The 19,366-nt window shown below is 39.3% G+C and overlaps 2 protein-coding genes across 10 annotated transcripts in view; one reads left to right on the top strand and one right to left on the bottom strand.

The window, feature by feature from the left end:
* Nucleotides 1-3,166: 3,166 nt before the first annotated feature.
* LOC132359752 (small ribosomal subunit protein uS5-like) lies at nucleotides 3,167-15,509 on the bottom strand. Of its 9 annotated transcripts, XR_009500919.1 has the most exons (6): nucleotides 15,262-15,508; nucleotides 14,472-14,513; nucleotides 13,202-13,242; nucleotides 5,862-5,917; nucleotides 4,532-4,761; nucleotides 3,167-4,426 (listed from the first exon to the last, which is right to left on the bottom strand). XR_009500919.1 is itself a non-coding variant. In XM_059914309.1 (3 exons), exons 1-3 carry the CDS (start codon nucleotides 15,266-15,268, stop codon nucleotides 4,166-4,168), a joined length of 324 nt encoding a protein of 107 aa, XP_059770292.1. In that variant the 5' UTR covers nucleotides 15,269-15,466; the 3' UTR covers nucleotides 3,167-4,165. The 9 variants fall into 9 exon arrangements, 1 of the variants encoding a protein (XP_059770292.1); XR_009500922.1 differs by lacking the exon at nucleotides 13,202-13,242 and having other exon boundaries at nucleotides 15,262-15,509; XR_009500921.1 differs by lacking the exon at nucleotides 4,532-4,761 and having other exon boundaries at nucleotides 14,472-14,509; nucleotides 15,262-15,506.
* A 3,647-nt stretch (nucleotides 15,510-19,156) lies between these two features.
* The window catches only part of ARMH4 (armadillo like helical domain containing 4), a 152,338-nt gene continuing 152,128 nt past the window's right edge, over nucleotides 19,157-19,366 (top strand). Inside the window, exon 1 of the mRNA XM_059914307.1 lies at nucleotides 19,157-19,252. Coding sequence (XP_059770290.1) covers nucleotides 19,250-19,252 — 3 coding nt within the window. The 5' untranslated portion in view covers nucleotides 19,157-19,249. The remainder of the gene's footprint in view (nucleotides 19,253-19,366) is intronic.

Raw genomic sequence — 19,366 nt, 5'->3', positions numbered from 1 at the left:
AAGATATATCTAAAATTAAACAGCGTATTGAAGGGTGTGATTTGTTCTGCTACAGAGAAACTATTCCCAGACAGTCTAGATTATGTCTCTAATCAATATGCTCAGTGAGGGAAAGATTCCGTTTTCTGAAAAAGAGCCCACACATTTTAGCTGCAAATAGTTAATTAGTCATTTCATACCCAAAAGAGGAGAGTAATTCTTTAATGTCCATATGGCATATGTTTTCCAAGCTTATTTTTTGCATTCCCTTCTGTCCTTTAAAACCCAGCCCGACAAGATCACTTGGCAATGTGAAGAAATGTTACCATGTGTATTCTATCAAGACGTGCATGGAGCCCCTCTTCTCCAAGTCTTTATCTGATAGAGGTTGTTTTGCCATCTAGGCTTGTTGCTTTAAGTTATAAATTCACATTACAGGAACAATGACTGGAAAATTTATGTTAAGCAATTATTATTATAATATTTTAGATGTGATCATGGTATTGTGGTTATGTTATTCCAAAAAAATTCTCCTGTAGAGTTGCATGATGAAATATTTATGGATAAAATTATATGATGCCTGAGATTTGCTGTAAAATAATATGGGGGGGCAGAATTAATTTGTGGATGGGGCAGATTTGCCATGGTTTGGTGGTTGTTGGGCCTGGGTGATAGCTACTCAGGGACTTTTTTATACTGGTTTGTATACTTCTGTGTATTAAAAAGTAGAAGTTAAAAAAAAAACTAAAAAATACAAAATGATTGAATCACTTCTTGGGATATGTATTCATTTAGTGATAATTCTTACCTTCAAGTGCACCATTTAGGCTGTACATACAGCTCTCAAAGTATGTTCTGAGAAGGTTGCTTATTGTCCACAGACATCAGTGCATATAGGACAATGTTTATATTAGGACAACATTTTTATTCCTATTTTGGCATAACTGATGTAATTTTTCTCGTTGGATTCCCCCCAAATAGCATCATTCTTCCCATTATTTCCTGGGAGGTTTTATTGTGGTGGCCATCACTGTTATTGTCATTATTGTTTTGTGCTGTTGTATTGTAATGGCAGCAGTTTCGGAGTGTGTGAGGTATCCTTTTGTGGATCGTGGCAGGTATACATCCTGTCACAATTGTCTGTGGTTTGGAAATATTTGTAAGGCATTGGTCTAATCATAATGTCCTTATCCTCACCAATTCCCAAAAAATCGCTTTATCCTTCACCAAAAAATTGGCAAAGCCTAGCTTCACACCCTTAGGAAACTTGATATGCCACACTCTCTAAAATTGTGAATAGGCATATTGAAAGAACGAAGAGAAAACTGTCAGCCTATGCCCTGTCATTCAGGGGCAAAGGGGGAAGCAAAAGCAAAGCAGCCAATGTTCAGCTGGTGAATAGATAAACAAAATGTGGTATGGCCACAGAAAGGAATACTACTCAGCAATAAAAAGGAATGAACTGCTGATACATGCTACAACATGGATGAGCCTAAAAGTCAATTAAGCTGAGTGAAAGAAGCCAGCCAAAAAACCACATATTGTATGATTTATATGAAATGTCCAGAAAAGGCAAATCTACAGACATGAAAAATAGATTTGTAGTTGCCTAGGGCTGGGGTGGGAATGGGGATTAGCGGAAAATGGGCATTAGGGATTTTACTGGGGTGATGGAAATATTATAACACTGGATTATGGTGATGTAACCAAGCAGGATTCTATGGCACCTTCCCAGGACAAGCCCCCGCCCCCCACGTCCTCTGCCTGCCTCTTGTTTGTAGAAAAGCTTTAGTTTCCCAGGCCTCCCCTGAGTCACAAAAGGCTGGCTCAAGAGTTAATGATTAGAAGAGTGTGAACATGTAGTAACGAAAGATAGCAGTTGGGCCAGAAGAACTGGTAACAATTTGAACAATAGATCAGCCATACAGTAGAGTCACAGAATCTTTAGTTCCTCCCTGAAGGACATAGATAACAGTGTCTGACACACATTCCTGAGTTGTTTTACAGATACTAAAGCCCCCACCAGATGGAAGAAGCTAACTGCCTGTTGACCATGAACACATAGCCCCCAGATTGGCTGGAGCCTATGATGATGTTAATCCCTGTGACATCACCCTGTTACCTCACCATCAACCAGTCAGAGAATTGTGCATGAGTTGATTGTGCATCCTGCAGCTCTCTCCCTCACCTTGCCTTTAAAAACCCTTCCCTAAAATCCATTGGAGAGTTTGGGTCTTTTGATCATTAGCTGTCCATACTCCTTGGTTGGTCTTGCAATAAACAAGGCACTTTCCTTCACCACAATCTGATGTCAGTAGATTGGCTTTACTGTGTGTGGGCAAGCAGACCCAAATTTGGTTTGGTAACAGTGATGCTTGCATAATTTGGTAAATTTACTAAAAATCATTTAAGTGTACACTTAAAACTGGTGAATTTTATGGTATGTAAATTATACCTCAACTAAGCAGCACTAAGGACTTGGTTTTCACTCTACTTTTGACATTACTGAACATGTGAGGTGCGGCAGTTATCAAAGCTGTGGAATGGGGTGACCCAGGGAGAGGGTTTGCTTGTCACCTCTTACAACATTGTAAATGCCTACTCTCCATCTGATTTGGAACTCCAGCACCAAGAAGCTTTGTATCAAAAAATTTTGGTGGGTGGTGGATGTCTCTTAGAAATATATCTGCATGGCTTTCTTCTTATCACAAGGGAAGAGGCTTCCCTTCTTTTATCCAAAGCTAATCCCTCCAGTTGGGCTCTAGACCTCATTCCCCGACCTATTCAGTGGCCATGCATCCTCAATTACCTGCCTCCTTCTCTTTCCCATCAGCATCTTTCCAAAAAAGAAAACCCTCCCTCAACCTATCTTCTTCTCTAGCAACAACCTTATACCTTCTTTTCCCTTCCCTTTCTTAACTCATTGCATTCTAGATTTTTCCACTTGACCAAGATTGCTATTGCTTAACACATCGGTGACTTCTTTGGTTGCTAAATCCAATGGACACATCTCAATTTTTAACCTATTATACATAACTTCTCTGCAAGTTTTCAAACTGTTTTTGTTTTTTTTTTTTTTGGAATTGACTTTGGCATTTTATTGTGTATTCAAAATTCTGTTAATACTTTTAAGACTTAAGATTTCCCTCCATTTATAATTTATATAAACATGTACAGAATGCACAAATATAAACATGTGTAATTTATTAGTTTATCAATAAACAGAATTTATCAATTAAAAAGCGAGTCTATGTAGGCTCCTGTTTTTCCCAGAACACATTCTTGGGAACTGCATCAAAAAATGGATCATTATAAAGCCAAGGGTGCTTTCCATAGAAACAAATTAGAATCAGGGGTCCTAGGGAATTCCGTGGTGTTCCAGTGGTTAGAACTCGGCGCTTTCACTGCTGAGGGCCCAGGTTCAACTCCTGGTCGGAGAACAACTAAGATCCTGCAAGCCAGTGGAGTGGCCAAAAAACAGAAACAAAAACAAAAGAATCGGGGGTCCTGTTACTTCAAAGCTTTAGCTTCAAATAAATCATAGGCACAACTAACAATTCTTCTTGAAACTTTCTCTTCTCTTAGCTTCTACATTGATGCCCTGTTTTGGTTTTTAACATATTTTATGGGTATTTCTTTGGAGTCTTCTGCTATTCTATCTACTTCTTAATACATATTCTCTACCATTTGGCTAGAGAATCGTTATCTTTGGCTCACTTCTCTTCTCACCTCTACACACTCTCCCTGAGTCATCTCATTCTCCTCCACAGCTTCATTTACCATCTTATACTCATGTCCACCCACCCCACCCACTCTCTGACTATCTGTACCTTCAGCCCAGTTCTGTTGCCTGAATTTAAAAGCTGTAGTATCCAACTACCTACTGATCTTTGTGGATGTCCCTCAACCATCTTAAATTCTGTATGTCCAAAAACTTAACTATGTGTAATCCCTTGAAAAGTGGCCCCATATCCTACTTTTCTTATCATTCTGAAAGACCTTTCAGGAGCCAAAGCCCAAAGGAGTCATTTTCAACTTCTCCCTCCCTCTTACTTCCCACCTTCACTCAGTCATGAAGTCCTCTGATTTCTCCTTCTTGTATATGTCAGTCTTGCCTCCTCTCTGTCACTACTACTACTACCAGTAGTTCAGATTACTCAGATCTCCGTCATCTCTCTCTCACTCTTTACTCTTGCTGGTGCTGTAAGAACCGGACACGGTAGCCACAGAAGGGTTCTATGGGTTCTTTGCACTGTCGTGGAGTCTTTATGATCAGTAAATCTCTGAGAGGTAAACTTGATGAATATGGTCTCTTTGCAGAGTTCAGGGTCTGATAGCTGCAGGACTTGGAGATGGCATCAAAGATGGCTTTAGCAAAGTTGCCCATAGAAGTGCAGCTCTTAGCAGAGGTACAGCAGTTATCCACATCAGCCGTTAGCAGCAGTGTCTTAGGCACAAGAGCAGAGAGATAGTGTCAGTTATTTTAGGAACAAGAACAAGATGCACCCCTAATGAGACCCCGCACCCTGTCACCTTGCAAAGAGAAGGTCACCTGGCAAGAACAAAGTGCTTATTGATTTTGTTCTCCCTTCAGTTGCCTCATCCCACAGGAATTAAGGTGGCTTGGTCAGAGTGATGGTACCATGGATGATCGTTTGGCTTTCTTGGGGCATTTGGACTGCCAGATTAACCCAATGGATGCAAATTCCTTCAGCCTCAGTCATTTACTGCCCTGGGTCTGTTTCAGAATGGACAAGATCTTCAGGACCTTGAGGGATTTCCCTGGGAAGGAGTAAAAAAAATCTCAGACTCTTTGGTGGGCAGAGAGAAGAAATGTCCTCCAGGGTAGTAACCTCCATGGCCTTAACCGAGTGGCCCACCTTGTGTAACAAGTACCACTCCTTGTCTTAGGCCTTGCCTCCAAAGGCCTGACCATCACTGTCAAACGCTTCCATAAACTGCCTCAGCACTGTCCTCCAGAGTTCTTCCCAGGGCCTCAGGGTCCAACCAGAGGACTGGTGTCCTCATCTGTCATTTGGTATGTTCTTTAAAGACCAAAAGCACTCATCATCTCTTTCCTATGTTACTGCAAGTTTTCTATCTTAAACATTGTCCTGCTCCTTCACATTACTCACACTGCTGCCCAAGAGATCTTTCTAAAACCCAACCCTGATCATGTCATCCTCCTGCTTAAAACCCATAACCATTAGGACAAATTCTAGATTTCTCATATGGTGAACACAATCCTTCAGGACCTGACCCCAGCTCACCAATCCCTGGCCTTGTCTTCCCACCATTCCCCTCTTAGAACTCTAATAACCATCCTGAACTATGAGCACTTCCCTAAATGTGCTGTATTTTTTTCAATTCACTGCTGTGGCTGTACACTGCTCCCTCTTCTCTGGATGGTCTTCATCCTTCAGGACTTAGTTCAAACATCCTTTTTGCTGGGAAGTCTTCCCTGGGTCTTCGGTGCCCCTACTTGGGGTTCCATTTCTGTACGAACCTTTTATTATGTTGTTTTCTAATTTTCTCTTTCTCTTTTTTATCCACCTTTAGTATCTACTTTGAGTCTAGGGATGGTTTTTTCTTTGGCTGTGCCAAGCAGCTTGATCTTAGTTCCCCAACCGGGGATTGAACCCAGGCCCTTGGCAGTGAAAGCCCGGAGTACTAACCACTGGACCACTAGGGAATTCCCCAGGAATGGCTTTTTAACTTTGTATTCCCAGAACTGAACATACAATGTATTAGATAAATGTTTTTTTAAATAAATCGATGATACATAGAACAATGAATGAGTGAAGGATATAATGAATTAATAAAACAGAGCCTGTAATTTTTTCCCTTCATTTATAATAGCTCAAGAAGGCAAGCCAACTTACCTTCAGAGGAGAGGTCCAGACCTGTTGCTCTAAATTACTCCTGCACAGTAAAATGCCTACAAAGAAGGAAATTACTAAGAGGTTTATCCTAGTAAACTCTAAGGGAGCAAGTTCTCTTGATCCTTTCTTCGTTCTGACCTTTGTTCTGACCTCTGCTGCCAGCTGGTTTATAAACACAATCAGTATCTAGTTTCAGACTTCCCAGAGATAAATACTTTGATTTTTGGATTATTATCCCCTCTTGCATATGAGAGAAGGCAGTGGGGAAGAAAACTAATTAGAAGTGGGTTATTTCAGTGGGTATCATGTTGCTTAACCCTACACACTTCTTTCCGGCTGTAGTCTTCTTTTGCATTTACACATCAACGTACACCACAGTGCAAATACCTCATTAAGCATATCATTCTGGGGTAGCACTTCTTTCTAATTATATCTTAATTATGATTCAGTGTTTGTTTCTAGTTTGGTAAGCAGGACATGAAAAAAATGTCAAACTAAATACAGTTGGCAGATGTTTTGCTTTAAACACATAAACAACTGTTTCCCCCCCCCCCCCAATTGTAATTTAATTCTTCTGGAAAAATACAAATATGCTTTGTAGTTTTTGACAATATTCAACCACTTTAAGTCCATAGGATAAAAACATCTTTTATTAACATTTTTTCTTGGCAAATATTCATTGTACAGAAATATATCAAGCAAAATGTGCCCTTTCCCCCCACATATGTGTGGATATATACACATTGTTTTATACAAATGTGATCATTGGTTCTAAAACTTATTTTTCACATAATATACCTTAGAAATCTAATTAAGTCTGTAATATACTCTTATCTCTCTCTTTTTAATAACTGTAGTTTAATAGTTTTTCATGGATTTTTTTTTTTTTTTTTTGCAGAGCCCTTTTGGTGACATTTAGGTTATTTTTAGTTTTCCACTATTATTAAAAGCTACAATGAACATCCTTGAAAATAAATATATAATGTTTGTGAACATGGACAAGTATATCTATAGGATAAATTTCTATAAGTGGAATTGCTCAAGGTCCGTATCAATATATGTCTATACAGATAGATATATCCTTTATGTATCTGTAATGCATCTCCAAAAGTTGTACCAATTACACTCCCACCAATTGTAAGGAAGATTGCCCATTCACCTTTTCAAGCACAAGGTATAATCTGTCTTTTTAGTCTTTGCCTATTTGATAGATAGAAAATGGTATCGCATGATTATTTTAATGTAATTTTCTATAACAGTGATTGGTATTGAAGACCTTCTCATGTGGTTATTTTATATTGCCTATTTATGTTCTTTGCCCATTATTCTACTGAGTCGATATCTTCTTACTAGTGGCAACACCAGAATTTCTATATAGGAAGAGCTTAAGTTAAGCAACCTTGTTGGAAAGGTTAAAGCTAAGGACCTTGCCTTGCAATTGTGATGGCACAGTACTTTACATAAGATTGAGAAAAAGTCAATTGTCCTTATCAAAGAATAGAGGACAGGTAATGGAAATAGCCTACGCATCTCCCAGTTCCTCCTTGATTTCATCACTGCTTTTATTTTTATAAGAGCTCTTTGTTTATTAAATAAATCCGTCCTTTTTATGTTTGCTGCAAATATATTTCTTAGTTTTTCTTTCAACTCTATTTAAAGTAATTTTCACCCTTAAGAATTGTAATTTTTATATGAACTATTTTATCATTTTTTATGGCTTCTGGAATAACTAATATTTAGAAAATACTCCCATAATACATTTAGGGTGTCACACACTTATATTTAAATTTCTGATCCACCTGGGATATATATTTTTGAAAAGAAAGAATACAGAGATCCAGATTTTTAAAAGAATGGTTAGCTGGCTAACTTGGAAGATAAACACATGAGCTTCCTTTTGTTGCGATTACTCAAAACTGGTTTCTGTTGCTTTGTAATATTTCAGTGAGGACACTATTTATCCAATATTTATTCTGGTTCAGAATACACCTTAAGACAAATTAAAGGCTTTTAAAATAAAGTTATCTCAGGGGAGAGTAAAATACAAAATGGCTAGATGCCTACCTGCAGTGTAGTGCAACATGAAGTTGAATTTATTGCCACCAATACAAGACAATTCTTTGTGAGCCAGTTTCTATTATTTTGTGTGTGTGTCACTCAGCAAACTTGCCCAAAATATTCTATTATGTAACTGATAGGATGATATGATATATTTAGGTGATTTCTTTTTGTTCTCTTTTTAAAAATAAAAAAAATTGTTTATTAGAGTATATGATTCTTAAAGTCAGGGAGTACGTTTTATTCAGCACCATAGTGATACTAAATAATTTTTGAATAAATAGATGAATGTCAAGCTGTAGAGTATATATCTTAAAAGGTAAATTTGTGATCATTAAATTTGGGATTTAGAATTTTAAAAAGTGAGGTAGTTTTCAACCTGTGATTGGGGGTTTTCTTCTATAATTTTTTCTTTTATTAAAGAAGAAGAAAAACCTAGGTCACATTCATGTCCAGAGTTTATACACTGAGCATAGTTTAGTTCAAAATATATCAAGAGTCAAAAAAGATAACATTGTACTTGGATACAAAAGAACCCTGTCAGAAGAATGTCCTCATTTATTAAAAGGATCACCAGTAAGATAGATCAATCAAGCCACCCTCTCCTCTGCTGAGTCTGGGGAATTAACAACCCAGGATATTAACAGATAAGGCTCTGCTTCTTGCACCAATGCCCTTGAGGCTGAGCGACCATGACAATGGTGTACAGCAGTGGGAGAAATGAGTTGGGAGACAGCAGTATAAAAGCATATAAAAGGTCTGAGCCCTGATCATCTGAAGCTTCTGAGCGTGGCATTTGATATTCCTCATAGGATGATGACCTAAGACTTTACCTGACTCCTCTGGCCCTCTCTTGAACTGGAGAGATGGGGCAAATCCATGCCTTGGTTTAGGGCGCTTCATCAACATCACTTCTGTTTTAAGCCACTAATAACCCTGGGGAAAGCATGACTTGGTGGTCTTTCTACTCTGGGACCAGAAGCAGGAAATTGAGTACTGGCTTTATTGGTGTCATTTTTATACTTCCCTTTTCATCTATACATATCCTAAATGAAACTTTTCTCTCTTTTTTAAAAAAAATTATTTATTTATTTTTGGCTGTGTTGGGTCTTCGCTGCTGCGCGCAGGCCCTCCCTAGCTGCAGAGGGAGCGAGTGGGGGCCACTCCTCGTCGCTGGGCGCAAACCTCCCATTGCGGTGGCGTCTTTTTTTGTTGCGGAGCACGGGCTCCAGGCACGCGGGCCCCAGCAGCCGCAGCGCACGGGCCCCAGCAGCCGCAGCGCACGGGCCCGGCTGCTCCGTGGCATGCGGGATCCTCCAGGACCAGGGCTCGAACCCGTGTCCCCTGCACCGGCAGGCAGCCTCCCAACCACTGCGCCACCAGGGAAGTCCCTCTCTCTTTTAAGTGCTGGATTTTAATGAGTGCTTAATTCAGTTTGATCATGTGGGTGGGCTAAGGAAACTACAACAGGCAGTAATTTTTTTTTTCTTTGTCAGCCCATAGAAGTCATCCTTAACAAAAACAACCTTGGCTTCGGCAAAATGTAGGCAGTAGTATTAAAATGTAGGCTTTTTGCTTAAATTATTAAGAGAGTTTCTTTGATTTTCCTTACCAATGGGGCATTGGCCAGGGAGAACAACGTGGTAAGATTTTTGACCTCTCAGTTTCTGAAGAAAAGCTTCTCAGGGACATAAAAAGCTTTCTCATTAAGTACCAACAGTTGTTTATATGTTCACATCTATTTGTTGATTTTTATGTATTTATGTAAGATATATATTTTTCTTTATTTAAAAAATATCTTTTATTACCACCCCCTCCCTATTATCATACAATGGAGAAGTGTTCCTCGGTCATTAATTTTTTTTTTTAAACATTCACATGACTCGCTTTTTTTTTTTTTTTTTTTTAAATATTTTTGGCTGTGTTGGGTCTTCGTTGCTGCGCACGGGCTTTCTCTAGTTGTGGCGAGCGGGGGCTACTCTTCTTTGTGGTGCGTGGGCTTCTCATTGCGGTGGCTTCTCTTGTTGCGGAGCACGGGCTCTAGGTGCACGTGAGCTTCAGTAGTTGTGGCTTGCGGGCTCTAGAGCACAGGCTCAGTAATTGTGGCACACAGTCTTACTTGCTCTGCAGCATATGGGATCTTTCTGGACCAGGGCTCGAACCCTTGTCCCCTGCACTGGCAGGCGGATTCTTAACCACTGCACCACCAGGGTTAAAAAGCCAAAAATCCCTCAATCATTAATTATTACCCCCCAGGGTTCTTTTTGATGTCTTCTGTGGTTTTATTTTTAATTATAAAATTAATACATGCTCTTGATAAAATATTCAAACAATACAGAAAGGTATAAACTAAATTTAAATCCTCCTTTTCTCAACCCATTTCTACTCTTCAGTAGTAGTCACTGATAGGTAGTTTGGTGTCTTTTCAGACATTTTTTATGTGTATAAAAACATTTTAAACAAAAATTGTTCTTTTTTTTTCAGAACCCGGTTTGTATTATAGAGAAGAGAGACATCATTACTTTGGGGGGGGGATTTTTTAAAAATTAATTTCAGACTTGTAAGAGAGTTGCAAGAATAGTACAAAAGCTCTTCTACACCCTTCACTGTGATTCTCCACCTGTTAGCATTTTACCACTTTTACTTTATGATTTTCTCTCTATCTATATACAAACATATTATTTTTTCTGAACCATTTGAAAGTAAGTTGCATTCATGGTGCCCCCTTTCCCCTAAATACTTCACTGTGTACCTCCTAAGAACATTCTCTCTCTCAACATAGTACAAGTATCAAAATCAGGAAATTAACATTGATAAAAATACTATTATCTACTCTACAGCTTTTATTCTATGTCTCACTTTTAAAATGCATTATCTTTTTTTGAAAGGAATACATCAACAGATAATGTGCCTCAAAATTTTTTTTACACTTGTTCAAATGAGCAAGCTGGTTGACTAACCACAGGTGAGTGAGGCATGTCTACCTCCCTTTTAGCCCCATGTTTCTTCACCTCTCCTGCCACACACAACCCTCAGTAACCAGGCTTAGCATTTCCTGACCTTGCCTTGCCTCATGCTGTGATTCACATTCTCTTCCCCAAATGTTGTCCTCCTCCTTTCCCTTTTCTGGCTGGCAAAATTCCACTTCACATTCAAAGCCTCTATCTGAAACCTCTCCTAACTCAACCCCCCTCTGCAGAACCCCTAGTTCTGCTTCATTTATATTCCCTCAGCTTTCTGTCCAAGGCTGCTTTATAGTATTTCCCATTATACCATCAGTGTTTGCATTTCAACCTGATACTCATACTATTTTAAATTTATGGAAACCAGCACCTAGTTCAGGGCTCAAAATAGAATTGTCAATAAATGCTCGTTTAATACTGAGTGATCTATAAGTCTTTTCTTCTCATGGGTGGGTGTGAACAAAATGAAGGAAATACTGACTGCCTTCCTGTAAGTTTTATTCCTTTCTTATTTGATCTAAAGAGTGTCATACTGAAGCAAGGGAAGAAAAACTTTATAGTTTAAGAACCTACCCAAACTGGAAACTACAAAATATTGCTGAAAGAAAGAAGAAGACCTGAATAAATGGAAAGACATTCTGTATTCGTGGATTAGAAAACTTAATATTGTTAAGATGGTAATATCCCTATTTACAGGTTCAATACAATCCCCATCAAAATTCCAAAAGTGTTGTTTGCGGAAATGGAAAAGATGGTCCTTAGATTCATATGCAATTGCAAGGGACCCAAAAAGCCAAAATAATTCTGAAAAAGAAGAACAAAATTGGAGTAGTTCACATGTTCCAATTTCAAAGCTTATTAAAAGTGAGAGTAATCAAAACAGTGTGCTCTTGGCATAAGGATAGATAGACTAGTGGGGTAGAATTGAGAGTTCAGAAAAAAACCCATTCATCTATGGCCAATTGATTTTTAAAAATTGTAGTAAAATATATGTAATATAAAATGTATCATCTTAACCATTTTAAGTATTCAGTTCAGTGACATTAAGTACATTCACATTGTTGGGCAACCGTCACCACCATCCACCTTTAGAACTCTTTTCATCTAGCAAATCTGAAACTCTATACCCATTAAACAGTAATAATATGACCAATTAATCTTTGACAAATGTGCCAAGTCTATTCAATAGGGAAAGAATAGTATCTTCAATAAACGATTCTGGGTCAGCTGGATTTCTACACGCAAAAGAACGAGGTTGAACCACCCCACCTCATACCATATGTAAAAATTAATGCAAATTGGATCAATAACCTAAATATAAGGGCAAAGCCTATAAAACTCTTAGAAGAAAACATAGAGATAAACCTTCATGACCTTGGATTTGGCAATGAATTCTTAATTTGACACCAAAAGCACAAGCAACAACAATAAAAAGTAGATACATTGCACTTCATCAAAATTGAAAACTTTTGTGCATCAAAAGACATCAAGAGGACTTCCCTCGTGGTGCAGTGGTTAAGAATCCGCCTGCCAATGCAGGAGATACGGGTTCAACTCCTGGTCCGGGAAGATCCCACATGCCACGGAGCAACTGAGCCTGTGCGCCACAACTACTGAGCCTGCACTCTAGAGCCCACGAGCCACAACTACTGAAGCCCACGTGCCTGGAACCTGTGCTCCACAACGAGAGAAGCCACCGCAATGAGAGGCCCACCACTGCAGCGAAGAGTGGCCCCCGCTCGCCACAACTGGAGAAAGCCCACACACAGCAATGAAGATCCAGTGCAGCCAAAAATAAATAAATTTAAAAAGAAAATCAAGAAAGTGAAAAAGACAACCTACAGAATTTGAGAAAATATTTGCAAATCGTATATCTGATAAGGGTTTAAAATCCAGAATATATAAACAACTCCTACAACTCAACAACAAAATGACAAACAACCCAATTTAAAAATGGGCAAAGGAGTTGCATAAACGTTTCCCTTGAGAAGGTATACAAATGGCTAGTAAACACATGAAAAGATGTCAACATCATTAGTCACTACGGAAATGCAAATAAAAACTACGATGAGATACAACTGCACACCTACTATGATGATTATAATTTAAAAAATGGAAAACGGCAAATGTCATTGAGGATGTGGAGAAAGTGGAACCATAGTACATTGTTAGTGGGAATGTAAAATGGTGCAGCTTCTGTGGAAAACAGTTTGGCAGTTCCTCAAAACTTTAAACACAGAATTAGCATATAACCCAGCAATTCCACTCCTTGGTATATACTCAAAATTACTGAAAAGAGTGACTCAAACAGATACTTACATGCTAATGTTCATTGAGGAATTATTCACAGTAGCCGCCACCTAGAGGGGTGGGATAGGGAAGGTGGGAGGGAGACGCAAGAGGGAGGGGATATGGGGATATACGTATGCATATAGCTGATTCACTTTGTTATACAGCAGAAACTAACACAACATTGTAAAGCAATTGTACTCCAGTAAAGATGTTAAAAAAAAAGAGATACATACACCCCAATGTTCATTGCAGCACTATTTACAATAGCCAAGACATGGAAGCAACCTAAATGCCCATCGACAGATGAATGGATAAAGAAGATGTGGTGTATATATATATACAATGGAATATTACTCAGCCATAAAAAAGAATGAACTAATGCCATTCTCAGCAACATGGGTGGACCTAGAGATTATCATACTAAGTGAAGTAAGTCAGAGAAAGACAAATACCATATGACATCACTTATATGTAGAATCTAAAATAGGACACCAATGAACTTATCTATGAAACAGAAACAGACTCACAGACATAGAGAACAGACTTGTGGTTGCCAAGGGGGAGGGGAGTGGGGGAGGGATGGATTGTGAGTTTGGGATTAGCAAATGCAAACTACTATATACAGAATGGATAAACAACAAGGTCCTGCTGTATAGCACAGGGAACTATATTCAATATGCTGTGATAAACCATAATGGAAAAGAATACGAAAAAGAATGTACATATATATATGTATAACTGAATCACTTTGCTGTACAGCAGAAATTAACACAACATTGTAAATCAACTATACTTCAATAAAATAAAATTAAAAAAAAAGAATTATTCACAGTAGCCAAAAGGTGGAAACAACCCAGGTGTCCATCAACAGATGAATGAGTAAACAAAATGTGGTATGTACATATTATACAATGGAATATTATTCAGCCATAGAAAGAAATGAAGTTCTGATACATATTACAACACGGATGAACCTTGAAAACATTATGCCAAGTGAGTGAAGCCAGATACAAATACTGTATGATTCCACTTACATGAAATATCTAGAATAGGCAAAACTGTGGAGGCAGAAAGTGGATAAGAGTCACCAGAGCTGAGTTGGGGGCAGGGGAAAATGGGGAGTCATTGCTTAATGAGTACAGTGTTTCTGTTAGGAGTGATGAAAAAGAAAATAAATAGTGGTGATGGTTGCACAGAATAATTGATACTACTGAATTTTACACTTAAAAATGGTTAAAATGGCATATTTTATGTTATATATATTTTACCACACCAAAAAGAACCTATTTGAACCTACCTCAGTCTGAACTGCATATGGTTATTAGAAGCTGGTTACTTTCTAGAGACAGTGAGGGGAGAGACAAATACAAAAATTCAGAATCAAGGTAAGGAAGATTGTCCTCCTAAAGTTTAGAATCTAAACCTCTGGGTTTCCAACTTTAGTGTGCATCAGATTCACCCGATCCAGTTGATTTGTCCCTACCAATAAAGATCCTAATTCGTTAAGTCTGAGGAGGGCTGACCACCAGCATTTTAAACAGGTTCCCCCCAGGTGAGTGAGAAGCAAAAACAGTGAAAAGAATTTGGCATTTTCTATTGCCTGGAGAGAACCTGACTGCAACATTCTACCGAATCTCTGCCCTTTTAGTACCAAGCTCAGGTTCCTGCTCTCACAGTCTGTCCCGGCTCACAGCAAGGGTTCTGGACTCCCATCTGTGCCCCCAAGCCTGGGGACCAATCAGAGGGTCTGTCTTACGCTGACTCAGCACCAGGTCACAGTGACAGCACCAGGTCTCAACTCTTCCTCCTGATCTGATCTTGTAACCCAGCTCTAACCTTGCTCCCATTTTCTATCCCAGTTTGATAACCGGGTCTTTGTTCTGTCACCAAACCCCTGTCCTTTTCTTGCCAGTTTTCTCAGGGGAGACTGTCTCTGAATCTTGGTCTCAGGACAAAGGTTTTCTTACCTTGGCTCAGATTTTAGTTTTTTGTTTTTTTAATTGAAAACACTCACCTTCAGCACTTTGTAAGCCCCACTCTATTCCCCAATCCCTCCTCACTCCCATTCCCTCCCTCCACACACATACTTTCCATTTAAATTCCCTTTCTTTTCCACGCCATCTCCAGGTGTTTGGTGCCTTCCCTGGGGCCCACTTCTGACTTCATTCACCTTCCCATGAACATCCGTGAACAGACTCTGCAGGTCGATCCCAGCAAGCTGTATGCCAGCTGTGGAGGTGTGTCCCTAACATACTGGCACCCAGCCCCAGCTTTATTCTCCAGGACTTGCCTTGTCTTGGATTCCCTGGTCCTGGGCCCTGGAAAATCCCATTACCTCCACTGTTTCCTTCCTGCTGCCCACTGAGGGGAAGAGAAAAGGAACTAACAGTTATGGGCCTCTTCAGTGTTTTGGGTGCTTTGCTAAGAGGTATTTTGCAGATGGCATTTAATGTAACACATTATTTTAACTTTTTTCGGGGGCAGGATAAGAATATGACACAGAGAGGTACGGTAACTTGTCCACAGAAAATGCAGCTGGTAGATGGCAAGACTAGGATTCAACTGAGCTGTCTCTAGAGTTTCTGCTTTCTGGCTTTATCATGCAGGTCTGGACTGTCCTGCAGGTTGCTGGGGGGAGAGGCATGACAGCTGCAGGTCTCCACTGCTCCCTTTCCTCTCAGTTCACTCTCCTGTGCAGTATTGGAGCACACCTGGCTCCTCTCCTGGTTTGTTGAGTATTCACAGTGTGTCCCAGCGCCAGCAAGAGGTATTTTTTCTCACATTCTTTCCGTTCTTGTTTACTGCTAATTCACTCTGTGCATGAAAACGTATGTCTTTTAAATTGCGTGTTCATTGCAACTAAACTCCTAAAAACAGTGAAGTATCTAAAAACTCCTAAAAACACTGAAGTATCTTTTCCTTTTTTTGTTCCATAATTAGTTTATTATTATATTATAAAAAATGTATTTTGGTGTGGGGAAATTTTCAATTTAGTTGAACATTTTATCTGCACATAATCTCTAAATAGAATTAGATAATGAGATAAAGACCACCAACTCCCCCCGCAACCAAAAAACCCTTCTTATCTTTCAAAATGCCTTATGTAAATCTCCTTAAGATTGAGTTTCCTCAATGCTGTCTTCTTTTTAAAGAGGTATTGAGCTACTTTGTACAGGGCTTGTACATCTCCTACACTTTCCTTCTCATTTCTACCCTTTCTCTGATCCACTCCAAATACATAAGTCCCTGCACCTGGATGCATATCTGCCTCAATGGACATATTCAAATTACATATGAAAACTTCTGTGGGGTGACATTCTCAGAAATTCTAAAATCCTATTAGTCCCTTGATGAGTTAAGTTCAACAAACTTTTTTTTTTTTTTCACACTCATACTATGTCATAATATTGACATTCAGTCCAGTAATCCTCCACTGTAACAGCTCCTTTACTTTGCAGTGAAAATTGATTTGTATATTTTTTGCCTCTGAGTCCTTGTGGGATTTTTTTTTTTTAATTCAAACAGAAAGTCACAAAAATTATAATCATCCCCATCAGTTCACTCAGTCCCATGTAATTTTTTTTTCATCTTGATCTTTTGTTAGCACTTTTATGAGCTCATCAGTTTTCCATTAGAGTTCTGAAAATGCTTATTCATTCAGTTCAACAGTATAGTCAGTTACCAGAAACCTGTACTTGTCAGAGTCTTTTCCATGAATTTCTTGAAGATGAAACCCTTTTATAGGAACATATTTGCAAAAGCCTCAGAGTACACCCAGAACTGTCTGTAAATGACAAAAGACTTAAAAATGACCACGGTTAAAGATTTGATGAAAGTTCATAATAATGCAATTGACAAGGAAATTTAGTTATTTCTGAGATATACATTTTAAAGTAATAACTAGAATTATGACTTATAACATTATACCAGAACATATAAGATTTTTAGAACTTTCATGTAATGTCTGAAACATTTATATTAACAGATTTCCATACAAATAACCCAAAGAAAGTTTAGTATTAGTTGTTTTGTTTGTTTGCTTGTTTGTTCTTTTATACTGCAGGTTATTAGTCATCAATTTTATACACATGAGTGTATACATGTCAATGCCAATCACCCAATTCAGCACACCACCATCCCCACCCCACCGCGGTTTTCCCCCCTTGGTGTCCATATGTTTGTTCTCTACATCTGTGTCTCAACTTCTGCCCTGCAAACTGGTTCATCTGTACAACACTGAAGTATCTTTAAAAAGCTGGAGAGTGTACAGTAATGACCTGCAATCTGTACCTGTTGACCAGCAATATTTTCTATACCCTCAAATTAGACCTGCTTTGATCTCATGGTCAACAGAAACCCACTTCTCACCAGCTGGATATACATACAGAGCAAGAAAGAAACCCCTAGAACTGAATTCCTCAGTCATTCTGTTTAGGCGATACTACCCCGGAAGGCAACTGGGTCATTGCCAAAATGCCCATAGCGTAGCTGGAGTTTTTGAATTTTTCTATAAGGAAAGGAGCATCTACAGGATTCTGATGATACTGTTAATTCCTCATATTTGTCTGGTCCTATACAAAATTTTCCTGGATTGCTTTATGGAGAGGGCAAATGCAACTTCCATCCCAGCAGAATTTAAAGACCAATCATATGTGTAACTATTATAAGGAAGCACATTTCAATTCCAAATAGAATTTAATCAATTTCTATTACTAAAACTAAAATTATTCTAGACACCCAAGCACTAAACCTTGGAAAAATTTTTAAATTCTTTTCATCGCCCAAGTCCAGTCAGTCACCATATTCAGCTGCCCCTCCCTTCTCACGAATCGCTTGCTTAGAATCCTTCCCTTTTGCCTTGTAATTAAGGCCAGATTCCTTGGCTTGACATTCAATGCAGCGACAACCCTGTCTCCAGCTTTATTTCCCACGATTTCCCTATGCAAATTATGGTACCAGAAAATGCATGTTCTCACTCCTATGCCTAGTTCATTCCATTCCCCCGACTTGGAACACCCTACCCTTGTAACCCTGAGTCCTAATTTTCCTGTCATGCTAGCTCAAGCCCCACTTTCTCTGTGGAAAATTTCCCTATGACTTCAGCACACAGTTCATGCTAGCTCAAGCCCCACTTTCTCTGTGGAAAATTTCCCTATGACTTCAGCACACAGTTCATGCTAGCTCAAGCCCCACTTTCTCTGTGGAAAATTTCCCTATCACTTCAGCACACAGTTCTCTCTGCTTTCTCTCCTTCTCCTTTGTCACATAAATTGTGCACACACTCTATTTAGCACAGTGATCCTGACACCTAGTAAGTGTTCAGTGGAGCAGGCAAGAGGATGGGCTCTGGAGCCAGACTTCCTAAGTTGGTATCTCAGCTCTGCTGCTTGCTTTGCTGTGTGATCTTTGACAACTTACTTAACCTCTCTGAGCCTCAATTTCCTCATCTGTGAAATAAGAGTATAACTGTATGTCATAGGGTTATTATATATAAAGGTATTTATCCTTTTATGCTGATATTCCATCTTCTTCACCTAATGTTTGCTTTTTGAAGGTAAGTATTAGCAACTTATGCCACTCATCCCACCACCTCAGAGAGAGTTCTGGTTTAGGTACAAGGATATATTATGGAGGAATACATGACTGAGAAAAGCACCATCTTGCAAATGTAAGTTGTGGGATAGCACAAATGGAAAAAAAGTCCAGAAGGAGAGGAAACAATGCTTGGCCCTGGAACAGAGGTGGGAAATGCAGGGAAAGAAGGAATGTCAGCAATACTCCTGAAGGAAAGGGATTTTCAGATCCTTAGAGAGGAGGGATGAAAGGATTTTGGCCAGTGGATTTGAGGCCCAGTTCATTTCCTTTGGAAATGGAGTACCTTTGGCTACCTGTAGGGGCCCTCCGATTCTAGAGTGCTGGAGAAACTAGTGCAGGGCTCAGAGTTTAGGAAGTGGGGCCGAGAGTCTACTCACGACTGGCTTGAGACTCAAGGGAGCAAAGGAGGAGAGACTACAGTTTTGCTTTTGGGATGCCCAGCCCTGCTCACTGGTCTTGGAAAGGAGACAAAATCTCTATATGGTAATGTGGACCGTGGATTTGACTGGTGTGTTCCTTGGGCTGAATCATAGGAATCGGTGCTGGCAGTGACACCAGCGTGTGTGTGTGTGTGTGTGTGTGTGTGTGTGTGTGTGT

The sequence above is a fragment of the Balaenoptera ricei genome, chromosome 2 (genome assembly GCF_028023285.1).
Source record: "Balaenoptera ricei isolate mBalRic1 chromosome 2, mBalRic1.hap2, whole genome shotgun sequence".
NCBI lineage: Eukaryota > Metazoa > Chordata > Mammalia > Artiodactyla > Balaenopteridae > Balaenoptera > Balaenoptera ricei.
Note: the sequence above shows the minus strand (reverse complement) of the source record. Positions and strands in the feature narration are given on the sequence as shown.

Coding starts and splice junctions, on each gene's coding strand:
- LOC132359752 (XM_059914309.1), bottom strand. Junction 4,427..5,861: donor TCTGGACCTCTCCTCTGAAG/GTAAGTTGGCTT, acceptor CTTGTGCCTAAG/ACACTGCTGCTAACGGCTGA.